The sequence below is a fragment of the Triturus cristatus genome, chromosome 9, assembly GCF_964204655.1.
Source record: "Triturus cristatus chromosome 9, aTriCri1.1, whole genome shotgun sequence".
NCBI lineage: Eukaryota > Metazoa > Chordata > Amphibia > Caudata > Salamandridae > Triturus > Triturus cristatus.
Window position 1 is genome coordinate 789,371,396 of NC_140592.1, and position 24,856 is coordinate 789,396,251.

The 24,856-nt window shown below is 43.8% G+C and overlaps 1 protein-coding gene across 2 annotated transcripts in view; it reads left to right on the forward strand.

The window, feature by feature from the left end:
• Positions 1 to 24,856, forward strand: part of MNAT1 (MNAT1 component of CDK activating kinase) — a 574,189-nt gene that overhangs the window by 221,499 nt on the left and 327,834 nt on the right. For both annotated transcript variants that reach the window (XR_014968776.1, XM_085626176.1), the window contains exon 4: positions 12,116 to 12,219. Coding sequence is in view for 1 of the 2 variants with exons in the window: in XM_085626176.1 (XP_085482302.1) it covers positions 12,116 to 12,219 (104 nt within the window). In the remaining variant the exon portion in view is untranslated. The remainder of the gene's footprint in view (positions 1 to 12,115; positions 12,220 to 24,856) is intronic.

Consider the following 24,856-nt stretch of genomic DNA (forward strand, 5'->3'; position numbering starts at 1 on the left):
ATGGACCCCAGCCTGCCACTTCAGACTTAAAGGGCAGTGTCGACTTTGCCATTACATCTGATGGCAAAAATACCACTTTCTTTAAGGATATGTGTAAGTCTCCTTTAAGGAAAGCATTTGGACCCCTATGGCAGGGAGCTATATTTTGCTAACTAGGACACATGATTTTTAAATATGTCTTAGCAGCAACACTTCCAAATTGTAGTTTTGCTGTGAAAAGGTTAGGAGCCCCTTTGGCTAATACAAGGCTACCGGCTGGTATCTCATCGAGTCTAACCTCTGAGACTACCTAGTAAGGTCAAGTAAGGTATCTAATTAATTGTGGCATTAAGTCTGACCTGATGCCCAGGCCTGATTCAAAGTCCCTATTAAAGTTAGCAACTTTTAGAAAGTTGCTCCTCTTCACTACAGCGATAATAGTGGCCTCTAAAAGGCCCTGACATATAGACGGATTTCTGACCACCTCGGAATACATGTGAATGACTCCCAGGCCCTGGAACAAAGGCAGTTACCACAGAGTGAGGTGTTACTTCCACTCCCAGGAAGGCCACTCGGGGTGTTCGCCCAAAAAGCGAGCTTCAAAGGTAAAGCCGCCTTTGAAGGCCACTTGTGACAACATCCCTCAGCAGGGTGCCTTTTGTTCCTGCAGACAATTTGAAGACAAAGCTAAGGAAGGGAAGCCTGTGCCCAAACCGGTTTTCCTGTGGGCATGTAGCCCACTGATGAGCACACCTCTAGGGTGAGCTATCCTTCTCTTGATGACCAAGGAAGGGTTGTGCCAATTTGGAATTGGCAAGAATGGAGCACTTTGGGATAGGTAAATGCCACACATCTCCGTAAACTCTTCACTAGGTAGGAGGGGACCCAGTAGCCCATTGGCTTTTAACCGCTTCTTCCCCTTGGGGCTCTTCCCTGGTATAAATATGGCACCCTGCCCCTCTGTTCACACTTGAGAAGAGAGGACCAAAGAAGGACTGCCCTGCTGCCCTTGCCTCGCACAAAGAAAGGCTGCACCATCGAGAGGAATGTACCTGCTGCACTTTTGGGCCGGCGAGACTGGGACTGTGCCTGTGGCTCTTGACACAGGGAAACGTTGATTTTCCAACTTCACCCACAGCAGTGACTCCAAGACCAGTAGGCTGACCCCCTGAGGACAATTCCAGGGCTACAAAAGCTGAAAGAGCCCAAACCAACAAGTTGTTAGCCACCACAGATGTGTTGCCCCTACCAATAGCCGGACACGACAAGAGACAAATCCAAGAAAGCCAGAATTTGCACCCATGTCTGCCAGACCCAGGAGTGCTCTCAGAGTCCAGATTCGCCACACTCTAGGCACACCAGCCCCCACCTAAAAGTTTGCATCCCACCCCGGTGCAGTGAGACCAGTAGTGCAGCATCAGCTGTTTGACTACTGCAACATAGAGGACTTTGAGGGACCCTGATTTCCATGGCAAAAGTCAACCCACATCACCCGTGGACCGAGGAACCACCACAGAGTCATCTCCGTCAACTGCATCACAACAGGAGCATCCTTAGAGCATCGTTTGCCTGTATCCTCAGCATCAGGACCACTCCATTGAATCTATGGCAGTAGTCCTGTAAAGTTTGGAACTTGCCTCAAAAATGCTCTGGTGGCGAGGTGACTGTCCAGAGTATCCTTTCTGACCCCCTCGACCTTTTCCCTGCAGGATTTGGTCACCCAAACCGGGAAGGAGTACTTGCACTAATTCTTTCAGACTTTTAAAAAGTTTACAAACATTTTGTTGACCGATGCTGGATACATTTAAAAGTGATAAAAATGGCTAAAATCTGTATCTCAGGAACCCTCAAGTGGATTTTGATGATCAAGATCTTTAAAAATGTATAAAAATAAGTTCTATTTTTATCAAATGTTGTTATGTCTCTTTATTGTTGTGCGCTTTTCTCATTTTGTTGTTTGATACTGTTAAATGCTTCACACAAGTTCCTTTGCTAAGCCTTACTACTCACAGCCACAGCTACTCAGGGATGAGCTAAGGTTAAGTAAACGATACTGACTGGACTCAAGATGGTATCTGTGAGTGTACTCCACAATAAGACCCCACAGCCATATCATATAGTACACCCTGATCCTCACAGGTATAAAAGAAATTCTTTACTGTGTTTCCATTGCGATTCTTGATGAAACACAGAAAGTGCTCCTGTAAGAGGCATCACTGCTCTAAGGATGATAATGTTGACAAACAAGTATTGCATTGGCAAAGCCAATAGGTTTCACCTGTACAAGATCTATTGCCTTTGTGTTTTTTAGACATGCTGCACAGTAGCGCGGGCTGCTGTGCAACATGGCTTAAAGTAAAGGAAAAAAGCTCTATAATGTGGCCAGCATTGACTGTGCCACAGAGCTTTTTTTTCTATAAGCTATGTTGCAGAGCAGCCCACGCTGCTGTGCAGTATGTCTAGAAAAGCATGGCGGGGCAAGCAACATGAGGGAGGTGCAGGGGAGAAGGAGGCAATATCAACAAACCGCGGGAGAGGGGCAGGGAGGGGGACAAGCTACACGAGGAAGGGAGATGGGCTGCAGTCACATGCACTCTTATAGAGTGCATGGCAAACAGAAAAAAAGTACCTGCAGGAACGTGTGTGGCAAGTGGAAGGACATGGGCCGCCGACAGGAAGCTGTACTAAGTCCATGCTCCATGGCAAGGACAGACACTGAAGCCCCAGGAGGTGAGCAGGAGGCACTCATCAATAAGAGCAAAGGAAACAGTAGTGACATCAAAATCAATCAATGTACTCAGCAGTCCATAAGCCATTTTTTACCTTTTTTTATGTGTTAGCAAAATATTCTACCGACAGCTTATGCGCTGTATCAGGCAAACCCCAAAAAGTAGTGCAATGAAGAAGATACTTCTCTTTCTCCTCCCTCTGGGTTTGGCCTTTCTAATGAGTAGGTACAGTAATTGGTTTCTTTTTTGACTGTGGCTCTTCTGAAGCCTGAAAATGGTTCTGCCTTTTGCTATTCTACTTCTTCTCCTACATTCTCTATTTCTACTGTGAACATTTCATCATGCTGTTCACATCATCTTGGCTCTTGCCGAAGGAGTCTCAGGTGTCCAATTCATTCAGACGGTGGAACTTGTCACTCTTTTCAGCAATTTGGATAATAATCTACATATTCCTATGGAGGATGAGCAACCTGGTACAAGTTCCGTACTTTTTCATGAGTTACATTTTTATCCTCCTTCTTTTCTGACACTTAATAAAGAAATTATGGATTTGCTTCATAGAGAGTGGAAGAATTAGAAGAACCCAGAAAAGACTGATCTTCCCAAAATGTTGACACATTTATAACCTCTGGCTAAAGAGGACATGGAGTAGCCATTGTTGCTAAAGGTAGGTATAATGTTGAATAAACTAGCTGGACGTTCTACTGTTATCACAGAGAAGATAACCGTGGCAGATTTAGTAGACTGCAAGGCAGATGCTTCTTTAAAAGAAAAGGGGGTTTCAGGTATAAACCTTGCTGTGAAGGCTGCTGTTTATGCATTGTATGCATCTCTGTCCCTTGTCAAGGACTTTTAGACCATCGTAGGGGGACCATCAAAGAGAAGGCGTCCGAGTCGGTTCCAATTCCAAGGTGGAAGGAATAAATATAATCGGCCTTTTCCCTTCAGGAGTCTGACCAGTGGGCCTTCTCCAAAGCCCAGGAAGATCTCCTGCCGTAATCCTGGCATGGGTGTCTCCTTTCATATATTCATCAGATTAGGCAAAAATAAATCAGACGCCTGGGTTTTGTAAATAATAAAGCAAGGCTGCTCTCTGGAGTTCAAGGAAGTTCCTCCAGACTCAGGTCTGGTTCATTGCTCTTATGTTAAAGATCCAATAAAGATCTGACTTTGACTCAGAAGATTTAAAACCAGATGATGAAAAAAGCAATCTTTCCTGTTTCAAAATCCCATTAGGTACAGTGTTTTCATTTCAGTGTGTTTCTGATGCAAAAATCATCATGAAAGATCTTTATTTCGATCTCCACCACAATCTAAAATCATAGGAACACAGAAATCACGATTGGGATCCACAGAATCTTGAAATGTCCCACCACAGTGCACCACAAAGATCAAGTGAGTCTTTTCATCAGGGACCTCTGCTGATAATCCTTTTGAATAACCTGAATCCGTTCTTATCCAAGATTTGAGTCAAGATGGAAATACTCCAAGCTAATTTTTCCACTTGTTACTCCAGGGGATAGTCGACAGCATTGGATCTCAAGGACACTTCCCTTCATATCTCCATATCCCATCCCCTTCCAGTGGCCATTTTGAAGTTAGCAATTTTCTCCTGGCACAACGTGTGCAGCACAAATTGGTGTGACGCTTTCCCATTATCTATCGTCCGTGGGATGCTTTGCGGCACATACTAGGCTTTTCCGAGCAAGAAGGAGATATGTTATATAAGATCTCCTGTACCCTTTGCTCTTGTTATTTTTGTTCTATTTTATTAATTTCCTTTTTGATTCGCATATTTGATTTATTAAAGCTGTTTGGGATGCAACACATAATTTATCAATGTGCATCTTCCACTTTAATTGGTAAGTCGCCATGAGGAGTCCTTTGGTGCATATAATTTGGGGTCCCATTACTTTTTGACATTAGGTTTTGTTTCTTGATTTCTAGAAGTTTTCCTTACATTTGACCCCTCCACTTGACGAACAAATGAAGCCGTCACTTTTTATAGAGAGACGACCCAACCCATTATGTTTGTTACTTGAGTGCGAAATCCTTAAAAAAACAAAAATACAGAAGGCGTTTGGCAAAACAGGAACTGTTTGTTTAATTAAACATTATGGCCAGGAGAACAGTTACACAGCAGGAGGCCTGTCTCGATTTAAAATTGGTATGTATCCTTCTCTTTTATATAAAACATGACAGATTATAAAAGTTTCCACCGTACCATATATGATAAGGAATGTTGGTTGCTGCCTTTGGAGTCATAAATGAATTGTCTAATGGTTACCACAGGTGGGATTCGACCTTGCGTGGACACAATGTGGCCAGTGGATAACATGTCCATATGTCCGGCATGGTGAGCGTGTGATCATTGCGTTTGCTAGTTGTTGATTGGCTATGTGTTCTTACCTCATGTGGCAACTGTCTTTATGGTGATTTTAGGAGCACGCGTACCCCCTCCGGCCATGTGTGCTTTATTGGGGAAATCACCCTTGACCATTGTAATGTCCCTGCACCTATCTGTGGAATTGATCAAGAGTTTCCTGCCCGAATGTTTGCTTGTCCGCTACGCACCCTCCCACCTGTTACCTATCGATCAGAACCCACGGGCCTAGGTCTCGGGGCCTGCTGGACTACATATTTGCGAGTTGAGGTTTATATGGAGTTCACAACAGGGGATTCTGTTAATAAGGACGAAATTTCATTTTTATCGATGAATGCATCTATTTCCATATTAATATTTACAATACAGAAATAAAATGCTCTTTTGGTGCGACTAAAGAAGGTCATACATGTCATCCTACTGGTGAGTTGCAGAGTGGTTTTAGAGACGCTCCATGACCATACATAATTCATATTATATAAGGCCTGACAGTATATATTTTAACACGCAGGTTGACCCATCACTTTTTCCTGATGCATAGAATGCACACGCTTCCTAAAAGGGTCGAAACGTCAATGGTTCATTCATTGTCTGTACCAAAACTTCATCTTTTGGGCTTTTGTGAGGCCAAATGTAGAATTTGTCCATCTAGGAAAGACTGAAAAAATGGGATATAGTGGACAGGCCCTTTAAAACATCTGAATTGTTTTGTGTTCTTGATTTGAATTTGTACAGTCACTTGTTTTTCTCTGATGCACTCCATGAGCACTTCTCACTTAGTACATATCGAGCACCTTATTGTTTGATCATATGATTTATTGTTACTCAGTGACAATGAAATACTTGTCATTGATCCAGTTACTGTGTTGTTCAGGCCTCCAGGTCTTGTGATTTATTTCTACAATAACAATTGACTTTATAAGTTTTTGTGCTAATATTGCTTTTGTTAATTGATGATGAATCTTATCTGACAGAACCATTGTTGTTTATGTACTACTGGTTTTTTTTTCACATCATGATTTATCTATTACTGAATCTGTTCCTAACTTGGAAATCGTGTCACAGTGAGGTATGTCACCTGGTATGATGCATATTTTCAAAAAGTATACCTACTGAGAAGCTAAATGAGTCTTGGTCAATGAGTCTGCCCGACATTCAATCCATTAGACTTACAAGTTTCTGATTATGTAACATGATTCCTGTCTATATCAATTTTTTTTGCTTTTGTCCAATTCGAATTAAGTTTTGCCTCATATTATCTTGCAACCAGATATTCCTGATCCTTGTTTGCTATAGCCCTAAAATGCTCTAAGATATGATTTTTCTATGGAAATGCAGTACTTCCTAGGTACCTTTTAGCACGAGGACATCATGTAACGGAGATTGCAAAGTCAGATTTCCACGTTAAATGTTGGTTAATTTTGTATCGGTCTCTCCTGTGCGGGATTTCATATTCTACAAGTTTTGAACTGTATTTGCATTCTTTACATCCTCTGCATGGGGAAGAAACCACCTATCTTACTCCCTTCTTTTTCATCCACTGTATCACTGAGGTGACCCTGTACTATCCTAGCCCTAATGGACCTAACCTTACATGATGTTATCTGAAGACTGGGCCCCACAAAGGGGTGTATGAAAGTGTTATTGAGCAAAATGTCCTAATGTGGTAGCATTTTTGTTCTTATTACATTTGATTGACAAGAAAAGTTAGTGATGAACCTGATTGATCTGGTTGTGTTTTCTGTTGCCCCGCCTTCTTGGACCCCAGGATTAGATCTAAAAACAAGATCTTCCCTCTCCAGAGCCTTTGCTTTATTTTCAGCGTGTTTAAGTACTTTGGATGGGTAACTCCTAGCTGCCATTCTTGTCATTAGTTCATTCATGGCAATCTCATATCCCTCCTCCGTACTACATTCCCCCTTTACTCTCACTAATTCCCCATAAGTTATGTTATATTTAGCATGAACTTGGTGGCAACTGGCTGTGTGAAGTACACTGTTACCAGCAGTTGATTTGCTATGCAGTGAGGTATGTATGCGATTCCCCACTATTTCCACTTTAAGATCCAAAAACATATGCTTGTTTAACTTATTTCCATGCTTAGCTTGATACTAAAGTTATTGTCATTGAGTAGCCCCGAGAATTCCCTTGGCCCATGATGACTCCCTGTCCATAATATAAATAAATCCATTTATATAACAGAGTCATAGCGACATCTTCTGCAAATGATTAAGTAATATGTCAAACGGGACACCTGCTTCTCCTGCCAGTCCATGGATAAATTTGCAAAGCAGGTGCTGATCTACTGTTTCACAGTCTGTCTGCACATCTGTTTGCCAAACAGAAACACTTTCTCTGTTATGCGTGTCTCTGTAATCAGTAACAACAAGCCTGTATGTTTATACATATTAGGTGGTCTGGCTTTGAGGAACTCCTTGCATGATACCCTGCTCACGGACAATGCATGTGTATAAATTGTTTATGTCCATAGTGACTAACAAAATCTCTGGTTCTATATACAGATCGTGTGTCTTCTTGATAAAATCAGTATTGTCCCTCAGATAACTAGGTATGGTCACCAAAAAGTGGGGAAAAAAGGACGTGATGTATATAAATATATTTAGGTCTTTTCGACTTCCTGGGCACCTTTCCATATTTCGGTGTGCTTTTGGTAATAAGTACAATGTAGCCTATGAGAAAGAGGTACTCCGCATTTCCCAATAGTCACTCATCTCTCATTGCCATGTTGACCGCCGAAGGCTCTACCTCTTTAATTGCAGTGCTCTACTATCTCCAGTTCCCTAGCCTAGTGTTGCTTCTACTTACGAAGAGGTCCCAGAGTGTTGTTACATATGTAAGAGGGGATGTGTGTGTGTGTTTTAATAAAGTTTTCAGTAGGCTTTATACATACCAGTTATGGCATTGATTATAACACGCATTTTTATACTGCATTTTCAGTTGCATAGATTTGTATGATTGTTTCAGTTGGATTCCATTTCGTCTGTATATCTCGGAAGTCTTTTGATGTTTCTCTCAGAGTCTGCAAAACTGCCTGGCCCATTTCAGTAGCCACTCCCAGCTATAATATCTGCAGAGATTGTGATTTGACTTTTGTGTTGCTGCTTTGCTAATCTCTCTGGGAGGGATGTTTGCCAAGAATGCTTTAGAAAAGGCCTGTCTTTGTGACTCTCCCTGACATAGAAGAACAAAATGTTACTTTGTTAATGAGTCATTTTGCATGACACAAGTTCGCAAACGTTTGTACATTTCAAGAGCAACAAACAGCTGCACATTATTGTCTGGTATTTAACAAGCCATTTTAATCTATAAAAGATGGCACTGCAGGAAAAAGTACAGCTGCATGTAAATGCCTGTTGCACGTCTACTACTTTCTCTGTAAGCTAAGAGGCTTTTATCTGTCACAAAGAATCCCTTAAGACAGATGCTTTAAAAGCTTAAAATAAACCACAACCCCTATTGATATTTTAAAACTACTGTCTTAGCCACTGAAAACCTTGACACGTTGATTAATACTACCGTGATAAGATCAATGATGGTCAAATCTGCATGGATGTTGATTATGCCTGTAGTGCCAACTCTGTTTCAGCTAGAGCAAAACTGTTCAATTGCCTACCTATCAATGAATTCCAGCCCTTCTAACATTTCAGATTCCTAGAAGGGTTTGGTTATTCCAAAATTGTATAACATAACGCGACTAAACCAAAATCTTACGCTATTGTATGATAGCATTATTAGATGCCTTCTTAGAGCCAGCTACCAAATCTTTGTTTTTGATCCAAATTCATTTATCTGAAAGTGGACATTACCTTAGTTAAAATGAAACTATCAACGCAAGATCGTCCGCTGTATCCTTGGCCAGCAAGAATTTTCGAACTAATTGCTGCCAAGGTTACAACAGTGATCACAGCCATTTAGCATAAGCCCCCAGACACAGGCTTGATACCACTCTTTTATTTTTTTCGATTTTTAATTGCTCATGTAACCCCCTCCTCCTTGAAAAAGGAGGCTGTCTTGGACCGTAGTATTCCACCAAACGTTTGGGCCACCTTTCATCTTCAAGATTCTAGAAAGATGGGTTACTTCCCACCTATCCCGTTATATAGAAGGAAAAAAGGCTCACAAATAATTTAGATCTGTTTTTTAGACCCACCCTGAGTACAGGGTCTGTGCTCATTGCTGCTGCCAATGACATCCATATGATATTAGATTCCGGGGGACTGCGGCCCTCATCCTCTTGACTGGTCAGCAGAGTTTGACATGGTCTCACCCACTATCCTTTTAAATGGGCTGCGTCTGTTAGGTATTTGAGGGAAAGTACTGGGATCATTTGAATTCTTCCTGAATTCTACAAAACAAATTGTCCAACTGCTACCTTATTGTTCCAAGTTCAGAGACTTAAGATGTGGAGGTTCGCAGGGCTCTGTCCTAAACTCCACGCTTATTAACATATACTTTGCTCCATTGGTGAACTTGATTACCTTATTTGGGTATCAGTTCTATGAATATGCAGACAACACCCAGAGTTTTCTGTGCATGAATAAACCCCAACTTTTTGCAGGATTAATTTCAATGTTGTCTAGTTGAGGTGGCCAGCTGGATGAATTCCAACCGCCTCTGTCTTAATTCTGACAAAAATGTGGCCCTGGTCTTCGGGAGCTCCTCCATCGGCCTCTTTTCGTGGTGACCTGAATTCATGGACACTAATCCCACCCCGGCAACAAATGTTCAGATTTTGTGTGTCTTATTCTACCCCAAGATGTCCTTTGAACCAGACATCCAGAAACTCACATCAATCTGCTTTTTCACCATTTAAAAAGAAAATCCTGCCACTTATACTATTGACATCTAGGCAACTACTAGTGCAATCATTGATTATTCATCATTTGACGACTGTAATGTACTATATGTAAACCTTCCAGAGTACTTAATGCTTAGATTGCAGTCAATTTAGAACTCAGCAGCAAAATTTATAGTAGGCATACTTAAACATGACATTATTTCTGTCCACCTCAAAGCCCTATACTGTTCAGAAAATTAGCCTCTTCAATACCCTCTGCTTTTGCCATATTCATCAGAATATTTACATAATGCAAGCCTGCCAGACTGCTGTTCTCATCCTCCTTCAACTGGAGGGATGTGCCTGAATTCCGCAAAGCCAGACGTGGCCGATTCCCCTCCGTTATTACGGGACAAGTCTGGAAAATCCAATCTTTTAGGATTGCTTAAATCTTTAAAACTCTGTGTTTTAATAATCTTAATCCCACCAGCCCCCAGTTTCACTATAGATTACTCTGTTCCCTTTGCATGGGTACTCAATTCGCACCACAACACAGTTTGGTAACCGTGTGGGCTTTATGAATTAAAATAGAAATAGAAGTTGCAGAAATGGGTGCATCACAGTGTGTATTTGTTTACTCCTAGGAATTTAATGGAGTAAGAGTAGAGTTCTACCAAAATTTGTGAGCACAGTACTTTTCCGTCTGAAATATATAAACAATGCACTCCTCATAGATTTAAATGTTGTTGGGTTGCAGCGTTCCTTAAATGCTCCAGTAATCTATAATTTTATATACATGTAATATGTAATATTTCACCTTCTACTTAGTCAACAAACTAGCGATAGTTTCATTTTATGAATGTATAGGAGTTGCCATGGAAACTGGCGGTGGTCCATACATTGAAAGGTACATTGTCCTCACTTAACTATGCAATCCTTCACTTTTACTGCCAGTTAGTAGCCCTAAGCATATAGTGAGTACTTAGCGAAATTAAAGCAAAAATTATTTCTGCATTCCTTTATCGAGCTACATCTTTCTGAGGCGCTTTAAACTCATGGCTAAAATAATCTTTAGGCAATTTTATTAATGCTTTTTTAATTTATCTACATCCAGTCCCAAAGCCCAACTGAGACTAGAAATCAGTTTAATGAGAATGATGTTCTTGTTGGACGCAGAGTACTGTAGTATGTATTTAAATTAAAGCAGGCCACAGACGCTCACTTGATGGCCCATATCTGATATAAAGCAGTGTCAGACTACATCTTATGGTATGCTTATACTTTACGTTTATTGCACAAATTTGGTTTATCAAAATTAAGTTCACTTGGAATGGCAAATGAAGTCTTTAAATATCACTTGACATCTGAGATATGCCACTTTTGGAAGACCAATAGGCTGTTGAAAATCTGAAGAGAAATTAATATATATTGAATGCATTCAATTAATTAACATTACTGCTTTTTTATGACTCTTTACACATTTATATTTGGTACAAACTATTTATATTTCTCTTTATGTGTAAACCATTTCTGGAATTTTGGAGGTAAAGTACAACAATCTGCGAATAAAAGGCTAAAGACCTGTCTGTACATTTTGTGGCTACAAGCTTGAGTCTTTGTCAGACATATGTTGTATCTGCCAGGGCTTCTTACAGGGGGAGAGATTCTCGTTGCGCCCAGTACTTAGAGCTTTGTTCCTTCAGATTAGTAAAGCTACTGGTGCACGTGTTATGAGATGTGACAATGTTCGACTTGATGCTAGAACTGTAAAGTTTGTAGATAATAAGGAAATATTTCTGAAATTATCTTAAGATCGAAGTGTGTACACACTTGTTCATATGCTTATGCTCAAATGTCTGTGCAGCACATGTACTTATAGGCTTTGAAATATTTTCACTTCAGTGTGTGAATTTGTTTGTACTTGCTTTATTGTAAAGGTTATTATTAACTAAGCAATACATTGTTAGTTACTACTAGTTACTAATATCGTGACAGGTAAAATGTCTTTGAAATAACATTTATTACAAGAATGAACAGGTAGCGGTTTGCTAATACCATGGGTATTGGTCAAGTTTCAGATTTTACCACAACTTATTTGTAGCATTTTAAATCCTTCTTGAAGGAACTTTTGGTTTTCTCTGGGGAGGGTAATAGTTTAATGTTAGATGTAGCATGCCATTATGTATTTTCATCTCTTACTTTTTTCTATTCCTTCATATGTTGTAGTCTTTAACTTAACCAATAATGTCGATCTTGAAAATACAAAGAAGAAAATGGAAATGTACCAAAAGGAGAACAAAGAAGTCATCCAAAAAAATAAGATAAAGTTGGTACGTTACCAGTATTTAACTTTCATTTTCTAAATTGGGTGTCTTCAGAGTATAATGGAGAGATTTGATGAGGTGTAATGGTGGTGAAGTTTGGATGCACAGTGGATAACTATGGATCATTTGTGTTACGTGCAGTACTGTGATGGTCCTCAGAATTCAATGTTTGCTTGTTGTCTACCATTTCCCTTTTTAAATTTCTTTGACCATTAATTATTGTCCCATGGCTTGAATCCTCTTGCAGAGGTCTGCTACCCTTTGGGGCAAGGACCCCACAACAAACACCTTACATTTAAATACATTGCCTACTCCTATGCTCAGCCCACCTTCTTTCAGGCTTATTTGATGTGCAGGACCTCCTAGTTAGTGTTCAAAAACATTGCTTTTCTTCAATTGTACCTAGCCACTTCCCCACAAACCTTCATCTTTCAGTACATACATTTTTTGGATTGAGGTTGGCACGTTTATGCCCTGCAACAATACATTTCTTTAACTGTCCATAGTCTTTGGGTCCTTCCTAAATGCTCTGCTTTCAGGAGTTCATTGGCTTCCTCTCAGGGAAGCTAGCTGATCTTGTTTGATATGGTCAAGGCCTTATCTATGAATCCTTCACCATTTTTGGTAATTAGTAGAATGATAGGACACATTTGTGTTAGCGGGTGATGACATCAGCCAGTCTCACAATCCTGTAAGAAATTGTCACAGTTGCTAGTTTAGTGAAAGCAGGTTACACCGAGCATTGTTGTATGTGTATGCTGAGAGATTTTCTTTTATGTTGTAGAAAAACTGGGTACTGAAGACAGATGGAATTCTAATTTTTGCTCTTCTTGGTTTTAAATGTATATTTGATTAAGTGGATCTATCTAGTTTTAATGTATGTGTGTTTTGGAGGCTAATTCCAACACAGCCATTATTATGCACTGATTAAATCTGAGCTAATAAACCCAGTTTATTTTCCCTTCTAGTCTGGAGATCAAAAGGTGTTTGAGTCCAAATTCCTCAAGCCATGTTTTAGTACAACCTATTTTCCAGAGAAAATATTTTTTGTCTCCTCAAAGCGTGCATGCATGAATAGCTACTAGGAATGGCGACTGGCTCCACACTATAGTCACCTGTAGCCATCTAAGGGAATATTGGCAATATATTTTTGCAAACACTAGCTCTAAAATGGGGGAGCATATCATGCCAAATCCTTATGGAGCTCTTTTTGGGCTATAAGCTCTGGAAAGAGACCTATCTATTAAACAGCAACAGCTATTCTTTATTTCAATGCTGGTGGCTAGATCGCTGTTCTTAGCAAACTGGAAATCGGATAAGATCTCCACCTTCATACAGTGGACGAATAAGATGCACAAAGTAGACACTTACGAAGTGCTGTATGGTAAATGGACAGGATCCTTACAAAAAATAGATAAAATATGGATGTCTTGGGAGACATCATTATGCTAAGTAAAAGAGGGTTGAGAGCAGAATCCGGTAAGGGTGGTGATAGATCATTGGAGCCATGGCGGTTTGTGTACTTTATATACGTGTTATGCTAAGCTTACTGAACCTAGTTATTTGTCTTTCGATACCATTTATAGATGAACGCTTTTATATTAATTGATTGGATTATGCTACATCGATATAAATACATATATACATAAAATACATAAAAAAAGCATTAGTAGCAACTAAGATCTGAAAGCAAGTCATCTGGACATTTAGACTGCCACTTGATTGATTAAGCCTGTCATGCATAAGGTGCCCCCTTAACCTTGCCAGCAGGTGTGACGGTACTGGTCGCACTCCCTAAAGCCAGCACTGGCCTCAGTCTTAACTCTAGCTGGACTGTATCACAATGTAGAAACGTATTGAAGGCAATCAACCGTAATTCTGGTTATTTACAGCTTTCAACGAACATCCCTTTTTTCATGCACTTTAGGAGAAGGAGATGTGTAGTACTGTGTCTCTTTCCTAACACTACCCCTTTGATACAGGTGACACTAAACTCAGTCTTCTGTGATCTCAAAGCTATGCTTCTACTGGTTCAGTCTAACAGGTTACTATTTAAAATCCACGATATGGGTGCCATTTTTACTGTTAAGAAGCAGGTAAGGATTTGCCACTCTTGGTTTTGTCGCTTACCAGAGAAAATATAGGCGTGACTGGTAGTGAAAAACTGCTCGTTGTCTTCTAATTACTCATGAGCGATTTACAATGTTGAGAAAGGCAAACCAGACATGTTCTCTCACATCTCTTTTATACTCAAGATGCGGGTATCACCGATACTGACATTGTTACATCATAAATGTACAAAACTCTTTCTGCGTATTTGCTGGACAGTTATAAGTTCCATGCGTGGCCTTATGAGCTGAAGGGTTATGTTCCTCAATGCTCTCCTGCCTTGTTCGCTGGCTGTATAGGTGGGTGCAGCGCAAAATTGCACACCTTTTACAAGCCACAAATACTTAACAGATACATGACATGAACGTGCACTTAACATTTATTCCTTATGTGGTTTTACAAATTCATGTAAAGTGTTGCACTTGACATCATGACAGAGTGCATTTACTGTAGGATTAGAGAATTTACTAATATCATGGGTTTTACCATAACTGATTTGTTTATTTATTGAAGTTTTATTGTACTTACTATAAAGATGAAATTCTAGTTGTATAATATATGCTTTAATAACTTGAATGACATTTCTTGATCGGCAAACAAAATAGAAACCATCCTCACATATGTAGAATATGATTTTCCTTAAAACAACAAGAAGTTTATGTAATGTGTGCACTAATGTAATACATACATTTCATTAAATGTAATTCCTAGCCTGACACATGATTATTTTAAGATTTACTGAATGTTACATGTAATGTGACATTTAATGCACTAGAAACTTATATTAATTTGTGTTTAAATGTGTACACACATATTACAAATGCACTGTTGAATTAATGCTTTAAGTTGTCCTGACAATTTAGGCCTGTATTTCACCATGCTGCATAAATACTGTTTTCCATTTTCTGCTAATGTGACATTTATTGCATGTATTCTCATGCATTGTTAGTTGTGGATTAGATACATTACTGTACTAGAGTTAGAGCCTGAGAAGAAGACCTGGGCGAAAGAACATGTGGAGCCAGAGCGTTAACTGAAAGTCCTACTGAGCAAATGTTGCGATGCGACCTGTGTGTGAGATGTCGTTCCCATGTCCAGTGTGAGACTTTCCCCCAATGTTGCAGTCTGAAATGGACGAGAACAATGAACCCCGGATGATGCGTACAATGGGGGTGTTACCTAGAGGACTTTGATCTGTTAGAATTTAGTGTTCACACTGTTGGAGATTCAGATGCCCCTTTCGCTCTTGACAGATGCTTTTCTGATCCTTTCAAGTTTCCTTACTGAAGGTTCCTTTGGACTCTGAGAGGTTTAGACCGCAATGCTTACTTTTATTCTTTCATAAGTGTGGCTAGCACTTACCCTCTGTCCCATAAAAGACTCTAGATCGAGCTTCTGAGATGCTGACACCTTCCCTACTTAATTTTACCTTGCCTTGTTTTAATTTCCTTTAGGAAAATTCCTGATTTGAGATTCTTAGATTTTTAAGTACCACCCCTTTAGCTGGAACTCAACCATAAAGGAGTTAGATTCATCAATGCATAGACAACAAAACGGGCAACTCTTTTTCTGAGCATCAAATATCACTTCTAATCTTTTGTATTGCTGTGATTGAATTGCTTGTTTGCCTTATAATAGTTTGCCTTAATTTCTTCTGCAGGCTTGGACTGCCTGTGGCTATTTTGTATTTCTATAGTATGGTTTTAAGAGCTGTGTATCTTAACTTGATTTTGAATTTGTATTAACCTTTTTTAACCCATAGCTACTGATTACTGGTCCTCATTGTGAAGCCAAATGGGTTGCACTGTTAATTGAATTTAATTGATATGATGTAAAATCCCATCACCTCTCCGTTGGATAGAAAGGTCAGTCAGAGGACCAATGTTAAGCAAAAGGGCCTAGAAAACGCTGTATCAAGGTCAAAAAGATAACAGCTCCACACAACTGCTGTATGATTGTGGTTGTGCCATGCTGGCCTTAGCAGTTTTGGTTGTCTTTGTATGTGAGATACTGTAGTACATAATATTCATTGTGTGCGTGAACCAATAGAGGAATTGAATCTGAAGAGCATCTTCATTCTCAAACATATCCTGCTGGCCAGAAACAATAACTGTGCCAGAGGCTGCTAAGACTAATATGTCACTATCGGGTTCTGTGAGAGCCTAGGATGTTGACAGGTAACAAATTATCCCCCAAAGAATGTAGGTTCTTCACTCTCCTGGCTCCTGTGGTAGCTCCCCACCGGAACTCTCAGTGGTCGATTGCCCTTGCTGCTAAGTAGGCCAGGTAGAGAAAGGGTACTCCCACCGGCTTGAGCCTGGCAAACGGAGCTACCTGCACTCTGATAGCCATACAACCAAATCTCACAAGAACCTCATTGGTGTTTCAAAACCATGAAGGAACAGTGGTGGGCCAAATTGTCCTTGGGTGGGTATGCTTTTGTGGGAGGAAATGCCCAAACCAATGAATGAAAGGAGTTAATTAAATTAATGTAGACTTGGACTCTTTTATTGTGAGGAACTGATTAAATAGTAGGGGTGGGTGGAATTTGCGTAGTCGCGCTCCGCAAAGCTCCACGAAACGGTAATCCCCGCAAACACGCAGAAATTGCGTAATGCTTTTTTCCTGCTCGCGATCGCGGTTTGCATGCTCGAGGGAAATATCTCGCGAACCCGCATTTTGACAATGCGAACAAGCAAAAAATTCTGTGACGCCGTGGAACGCAGGATTTTGGGCAATTCCGCGTACTCCGCGGAACGCGAAATCACCCAAATTCCGCGAACGGAACAGAATTTACCACCCAGGCCTATTAAATAGTAGATTGTTCACTGTATTAAAATTTCAGAGTTAGGTGCAAGAAAGTAGATCTAATGAGTTAGTGATCTAGACCAAGATACCTGTGCACTCTTAAGATTAAAAGCTTCCTGCTGCTGTCATGACCTTTGTAAAGTCCCTAGTGGAGAGTCTAATCCACAAGGCTGGACTGTTTATTGGTAGTGGGTCCCTCTGGGAACAAATATCTAGTATTTCTGGTGAGGTTTTTTATTGGCAGCAACATAGGCTTGTCATAATTTTAAAGCACATCAGAGCGAACAGGATTCATGACAAGGTATTGCTCTTTGGATTATTCAGCAAAATAATATAAAGAGATGGGGATCTAATATACAAGAAGTTCTCATGTCTTCCTGTCTGCTTCTAAAACTATCAGAAGCAGCGAGGGCCTCAATAACCTTTGAATCAGATGTGGGAAATGTGTGCTCCAGCATGACACTCCGCTTCCTATGTTGCTGTGACTGCCAGACTTGAAGGTTAGGCAATGATTGTGAAAGAAGAGGCGGATAAGACCATGGTCTCATGGTCTGGTGGAAGTGCCACCTGGCTGCTTACCAGGTGACCTGTTCAGCTGTGGATTACAACTGTGCTGCCACTGACGCAGTACACTTACCGGAGATTGGAGATATGGCAGTAGTACCAGAGTTTTGACATGGAGTTGAAACTTAAACAAAATGAGCCCAATATTGATCTGAAACTGTGAGCATTGGAGTCACAGATTACAGAGGTGTGATAGAGGAAGGTTCCAAGGAGGACGACTGATAGTGACATACCCATAGCAATTCCTTTATCCTCTTTAAATGATCCTGCCTCAAGTCTGTGACTAACTGAAATTGATTTTCCTTATGTACCACACTTTGTTCCTTTCTACAGGTTGCAGAAAAAGCTTACATTATTTTTGGCATCTGATGAATAATCACCACTTTCCCCCTATCAGGGGCTAGTTTCACAACTGTACCACTGGTTGACAATCTTAAAGTATTCACCACATAACGGTGGGCTGATTATCATCCCCCCCACCAATTCAGTTTTTGTGGTGTTTGAGCCAAGAGATTGTGATCTGATAGCGGACTGGAAAACTAAAACTCAGATCTCAGGGCATCAAAAAATTCAATAGTAGGGGAGGAGCCTAGCGCTTGACCAAGATGGCTGCGTGAGCTTTGAGCTCCCGAGACCCTTGCGCCCTCCGTCAACTATCCTGTTCTTCATCCTGTTTCTTATGCACGGTATCCTGCAGATGAGTCATCGCAGGGGCGATTGACGCTGCCCGGGCTAAAATCGCCCGCCGGGGACCGGAGTTGTGGACGACGGCAGCTTGCGGCCTACCTCCGAGGGATGCCAGGAGCTCGCGTTGGCAAGATGCCCGGCCACTAATTGAACAACAGCGGGCCTGTGGGGTGTGAACGGGCGGATGGAGACCGCCGCACTTTCACTTTCACTTTCTCGCCCTTTGTTGGCTCCGTCCTGAGAGTGCTTCCTGAGGATCCACGGACATCTGGAGGACTTGCGCCCGACCCTGGTCGATGAGTGACGGTCCGGCCTGTCTCATTTAGCTGGGTGAGGGACGTTTCTCCGTAATTGCTTACATCGAGTCTGCAATGTCGGCCAAAGTAGAGGCTGACAAGCCGAAATTCAAGGCTACCAGGCGGGGAAGCTATACCCAATCCAACAATATGGATCGATATGCCCAGCAGAAGGGGTCGCCTGGTGGATCGGGACAGACGCTGGAAGTACAGAAAGCTGACTCGTCCCCGGCCTCAGAGCTGTCGTTGCAGGATGTCATGGGGGCTATTGAGGGGATGCAAACATCGATCGGGCGACAGTTTGATGCCTTGGCACAAAAAGTGGACACGATTTTGGTCGATGTTAACTTGATACGCGCGGATTTGGCCAAAACCAATGAGCGGGTCAAGTCCCTGGACCTCAAGACTACTGGCCTTGCGGATGATGTTTTGGGACTGCAGGCGGAGGTCGAGAAGCTGCGGACTGCTAGTGATCTCTCCGCCTGTCGGCTGGAGGAATTTGAAGGTCGGGCCAGGCGCAACAATATGCGCATTACTGGAGTCCCAGAATCCTCGGAAGAGCGCTCAGTGGACCTACTCGTTGAAGACTTGGTGGTGAACCATCTTGCGCCTATGGGCCTGGGAAAGTTTTTTGCCGTAGAACGGGCTCACAGGGTGCCTGGCGGGAGGCCTAAGGCGGGAGCTCCCCCGAGACAGATTGTCGCCCGGATCTTCCATTTTCGAGATCGGGACGCTATCCTGCAAGCGTCGCGGGTGACGGGCCCGGTTCCTTTTCAGAACGCCTCTGTGAGCTTCTATCCTGATTTCACCCAGATGGTGCAGAAGCAAAGGCAGTGTTTCCTGGGGGTTAAGAGACGCCTTAGGGAGATGGATTTGAAGTACGCTATGCTTTTCCCTGCCAGACTACGTGTGGTGTATGAGGATCGGACTTTCTTCTTCGACTCGCCTGAAATGGCCGGAGATCGGTTGGACGCTCTGCCACGGAGACGGACCGGCGGGGACTGTGTCACGGGAGTGGACAGTGGCCGGGCTGAGCAGGAGTGATGCCCCGGGTGTCAGGTTGTTTTGTTTTTGCCCCGGACAATGACTTGTGGCTAACTGCAGTAATGGGGGGGGTGGCGGAGGGCCGTTCGGAGCTCTTTCCTCCCTCGGGGTTCTTTTTGTAGATTTGTTTTTGATAGGGCGACAGGCACACTGCAAGTTGGGGGGGCTTTGTAAGCTGACGCAGGGGTGCAGGGAGGGGGGAGGATCTGGGATGTTGGGGTGGTTGTTGGGGGGGTTTTTCTTGCAAGGCGTAGTAATGGTTGTCAGGATGGTTTGGTGGTGGCTTTCCGGGGGGGTGGAGGTCTCTTGGTGTTTGGGGATGGGGGGTAGGGACCTAAATATTATTAGCTGGAATGTTAATGGCTTGGGTGATCGTGTTAAGCGGGGGATCGTCTTACAATTCCTGAAGCGGACCTCGCCTGATGTTGCTCTATTGCAGGAGACACATCTTATAGGGAATATGTGTCATGCACTTAATAGGAAGGGTTACAAATTCATTGCCCACTCTGGCTTTTCATCGGGCTCCAGGGGGGCGGGCATACTTGTTCGAGCCTCACTGCCACTCGAGGTTGATTCCACCATTGTTGATGATAGGGGGCGGTTCGTAGCTGTGGCGGGGAGATGGGAGGGTAGAACGTTGGTATTGGTTTCTGTGTACGTTCCTCCGGCCCTGCAGGCCTCCACGTTTGCGGATCTGGGCAGGGCCTTGTTGGAACTCCCTGAGGGGCTGCTAGTGGTGGGGGTAGATTTCAATGCTGTTGGTTCTGGGCTGCTCGATAGGCACCCGCCCAGGGATACCGGGGGGGCTCAGAAGTGGCTTCCTGACTTCATAGACACTTTTGGTTTGGTGGACTGCTGGAGACTCCGGCACCCCACCCAGAGTCAGTATACCTTTTACTCCGGGGCGCATGGTAGTCTCTCCCGGATTGATTACTTGCTCACCCTGGCTGCGCATGCCTCGCTAGTTTCTGAGGCTAGGCATATGGCACGTGGCATATCTGACCACTCGCCGGTGTGGGTCCGTTTCGACATTGGCCGGGTAGGAGGGGGTAGGATGGCTCCTATTAACCCCTGGTACTTCCGTGACCCCAAGACGCTCAGGGCATTGCTGAAGGCAGTTGATCACTATTTTCAGGACAATCAAGATTCGGTTGATTCAGCGGTGTCTCTGTGGGAGGCGTTTAAGACCGTATTGAGAGGGGAGGCCCTCTCATTGGTGGTGGCCGCCAAGCGACGGAAAGACGCCGAGGTGATACAGATTGAGGATGAGATCGCGGCTCTAGAGGTAACCCTGGAGGAGGAGGTTACAGCGGACACTCTGCATAATCTGAGTTTGAAGCAATCGGAGTACAGGGATCTGGCGGAGAATGCTGCCAAGACCCTTAGCAGGGAGCAGCAGGGCCGTCTGTATGATGTTGGGGATAAGGCCGGGAAACTGCTGGCTTGGTTGGACAAAAAAGAGCGGGTCAATAGAGTGGTGCCGGAGTTAACGATGGAGGAGGGAGAGGTTGTTACTGACCCCGAAGCGATAGTCCAGCGTTTCTCGGATTATTTCCGCGTAGTGTACACCTCGGTTTCGGACAGGCCGACTGCAGACTCGTGTGACCTTTTGCGTGATATCGCTCTGCCCTGCCTTTCTGACGTAGATAGGGACGACCTAGATGGTGATATAACGGTTGATGAAGTAGCGGGTGCTATTCGGGCGTTGAACTCGGGTAAGGCCTCCGGTCCGAATGGTTTGCCTATTGAATTGTACAAGCTTTGCCCGGATAAGGTCGCTCCTCACCTGCGCGCCATGTTCGTGGAGGCGCGGGTGAATGGGTCTCTGCCGCTTGATCAACGACTGGCAACCATAGTGGTGATACATAAGGACGGTAAGCCTCGGGACAAGTGTAGTTCCTATCGGCCGATATCGCTTCTTAATGCTGAGCCGAAAATCCTCGCTAAGATCCTGGCGAACCGCTTGGTCCGGGTGCTTGAGGATTTGATCCACCCGGACCAATCGGGCTTCATTCCGCATCGTAACACTGCATTAAACCTTAGGCGTCTCCATGGGGTGATTGCTAGGGCGGGCACGCTGCGGGAGCCGGCTATTGTGGCGTCTCTTGACGCCACGATGGCGTTTGATACAGTGGAGTGGGCATACCTGTGGGCTGTGCTAGCCAAGTTCGGCTTCGGGCCTGGTTTTGTGGACTGGGTGAGGTTGCTTTACGAGGGTCCCCTTGCTAGTGTTGTGGTAAACGGGAGGGCGTCCAAGCCGTTCAAGCTTGGGAGGGGCACCCGGCAGGGTTGCCCCCTGTCGCCTTTGTTGTTCGCCCTTGCTCTTGAACCGCTGGCGGCGTGGATACGATGGCATCCGAGTATACGTGGGCTTCGATGGTCGCCCGATCACGAGGACCGTATCTCACTTTACGCCGACGATATCCTATTATACCTCGCCTCGCCCCAGAAGTCTCTCATAGTGGTTTGCGACGTCTTGACTTCTTTTGGTAGGAACTCGGGCCTTGTTATCAATTGGGGAAAGTCATATCTGTATGTTTTGTGTGGCGATGTTCCGCCTGTCCCCCGAAACTGGTCGATCCAGATCGCCCAGCAGGGCTTCCGGTATCTAGGGATTTACATCTCCACTGACTCCATCTTGCGATATGAGAAGAATCTGTTCCCCCCCCCTGGCGCGTCTGCGGCGGGATGCGGCGGGCTGGCGGCGGTTGCCGCTCTCCCTCCTCTGGCGCGCCGCGTTGTTTAAAATGATGTCTCTTCCCCGTTTCCTCTATGCCTTGCAGAATACCCTTGAATGGGTCCCGACTAGTTACTTTCGAGAGGTCGAGAGCCTCCAGCGTTCGCTATTGTGGGACGGGCGGCCGCGCATAGCGATCGCTTAGTTGACGCTTCCGTGGTACGACGGTGGTATTGCGCTTCCGGACATTGGAAGATACTACTGGGCCACCCAGTTGTGCGCGATTAATCATGGTGTCTATGGCTCGGCGTTGAGCCCCGGCTATGCCATGGATCGGTGGTTACTGCGTGGCGGTAATTACCACAGAGCTTTGTACTCGAAGTCGTTGGACTCGTCCCTTACGGGGCCCACTGGGGTGGCGGTGCGGGTGTGGAAGTTGGCGACGGACTCCCTGGGTTGGGGGGGCAGGCTTACCCTCGCTACCCCGTTGTTTGATTCTGATATCCTGGGGAAGCTTTGGCATACAAAAGGGTTCGAGAAATGGGACTTGATCGGTATCTCCAGGGTCGGAGACTTGCTGGCTCAGGGCAGGGTGAAGTCCTTTGAGGAGCTGCAGAAGGAGTATGAGCTGGGGAGCACTGAGTTTTTCCGCTATGCCCAGGTGCGTCACGCCTTGCGGTCAGTCCTCGTAGAAGGTGAGAAGATGCCTGCATCCTCTCCGTTGGAGGACCGAATTCTGGATGGCCATATGCCGGAGAGCGCGATCTCTCTCATCTATAAGAAGCTGATTAATGTCCGGGCTGACCTTCTTCGGGGGTTGCGGGATCAATGGACTAGGGATGGCCTCGAACTGGATGACGAAGATTGGCAATATGCAGTTTCTTCTCCTAGGGAGGTTGCGATTCCGTCGCGTCTGCGGCTGGTGCAGCTCAAAATACTCCATCGAGTCTACGTGACAGGTCCTAGGTTGGTCCGTATGGGTTTCTCTGAGGAGGGTTTATGTAAGTGAGGCTGCGGCATGGTGGGTACCTTCTTACATATCATCTGGGAATGCGGCGTGATCGTGGAGTTTTGGAGGCGAGTCCATGCAGTGATGGGGGAGGTGACGGGCATTGTCATGCAGCCGGAGGCGCGGTGTTGTCTCTTGAACGTCTGGGGTCCTACCGATCTTGATGACGCACAGACTCAGTGGGTGACCCTGGGGAACATGGTGGCTAAGCGGGACATCGCACGCCTGTGGGGCTCTGCTGGGCCTCCTGTGCTGGCAGCGTGGAAGGAAAATATGGATTGGAGCATGCTCAGGGAAAAGACAGTGTATTGTGCTAGAGGGCGCCCTCGGAAATGGCATGCAGTATGGGGGCGATGGAACCACTACAGGGGGGACATATGTCTGCCCCCTGATCCGGATCCGCCTGAGGAGCAACTTTCCCCTTGACATTCTTTCCGTTCATGTATTTATTGTTGATGACTGATTGCCTTTTATGAGTCTCTGCTTTCCCCCTCCCTCCTCTCATTATAGCTTTGTTTCTGGTGGACGAAATGGGACTAGCTCCCCCTGATGGGCACCCATCATGTGCATTCGAAGCTTATCGCCTTGATAGTGTTTGTGTTTGTGTTTGTGTTTATTTAAAACTGAACCTTTTCTGATTCTCCTTTCAGTGCAGTGCGAACGCTTTTCTGTTTTGCTCAACTTAAGCTGCCGAACCTCCGGGTTGTCGGCTGAATAGCTGTGTTCCGGATTTACTGAATAAAGGTTTATAAAAAAAAAAAAAAAAAATTCAATAGTAGAATTATCTAACAAGAAATCAGAAAAGTGATTGAGAGATGGAATTCATTCTTAAACAATTGAAGCAATATGTGCTGGTCACAGCAAGGACTATGGACAAAGGAGAAAACAACTGTCATTGTTAGGTGTTGAAAATTGAGCTTAAAGAAGAAAAGGATCAGATAAGGTACTGTAATGTGCCTGTAGTGAATGTGAGGATGAAATTGATGAAGTCAAAGAAGAGGTACAGAGTGCACCATTGAATGAGTGTTGGAGGTGAAGATTAATGTTACAGGTAGGGTCCCCTTGTCTAAGTGAATATTAAATTCACTTAAAAGATGTAGGTAGATAGTGGTAACGTGCTTGAAAATAGTTTCCAATTATTCACAAGGGGAGTACACTGGTGCTGCAGTACAGTAAAACATTATAAACGCTGAAGGAACAACTTTAGTAAAAACAATATAGTGACATTCGAAAGCGGCATCTGAAAAATCAAATGCAGGTGTTCTGTAGCCAACACGGCAAAATTAGACAACCTTAAAAAAACATACTAATCGAACATCTCCTGTAGTTGAACATGATTGCATTTCAAAGTGTTACAAAAGCTAAAGCTCAGAAGTCACTGCTGGTAGCAGGATTCTGCTTGATGACGATATTTCCCAATGTAGCCCTTATGATTTTGCATCAAGACTT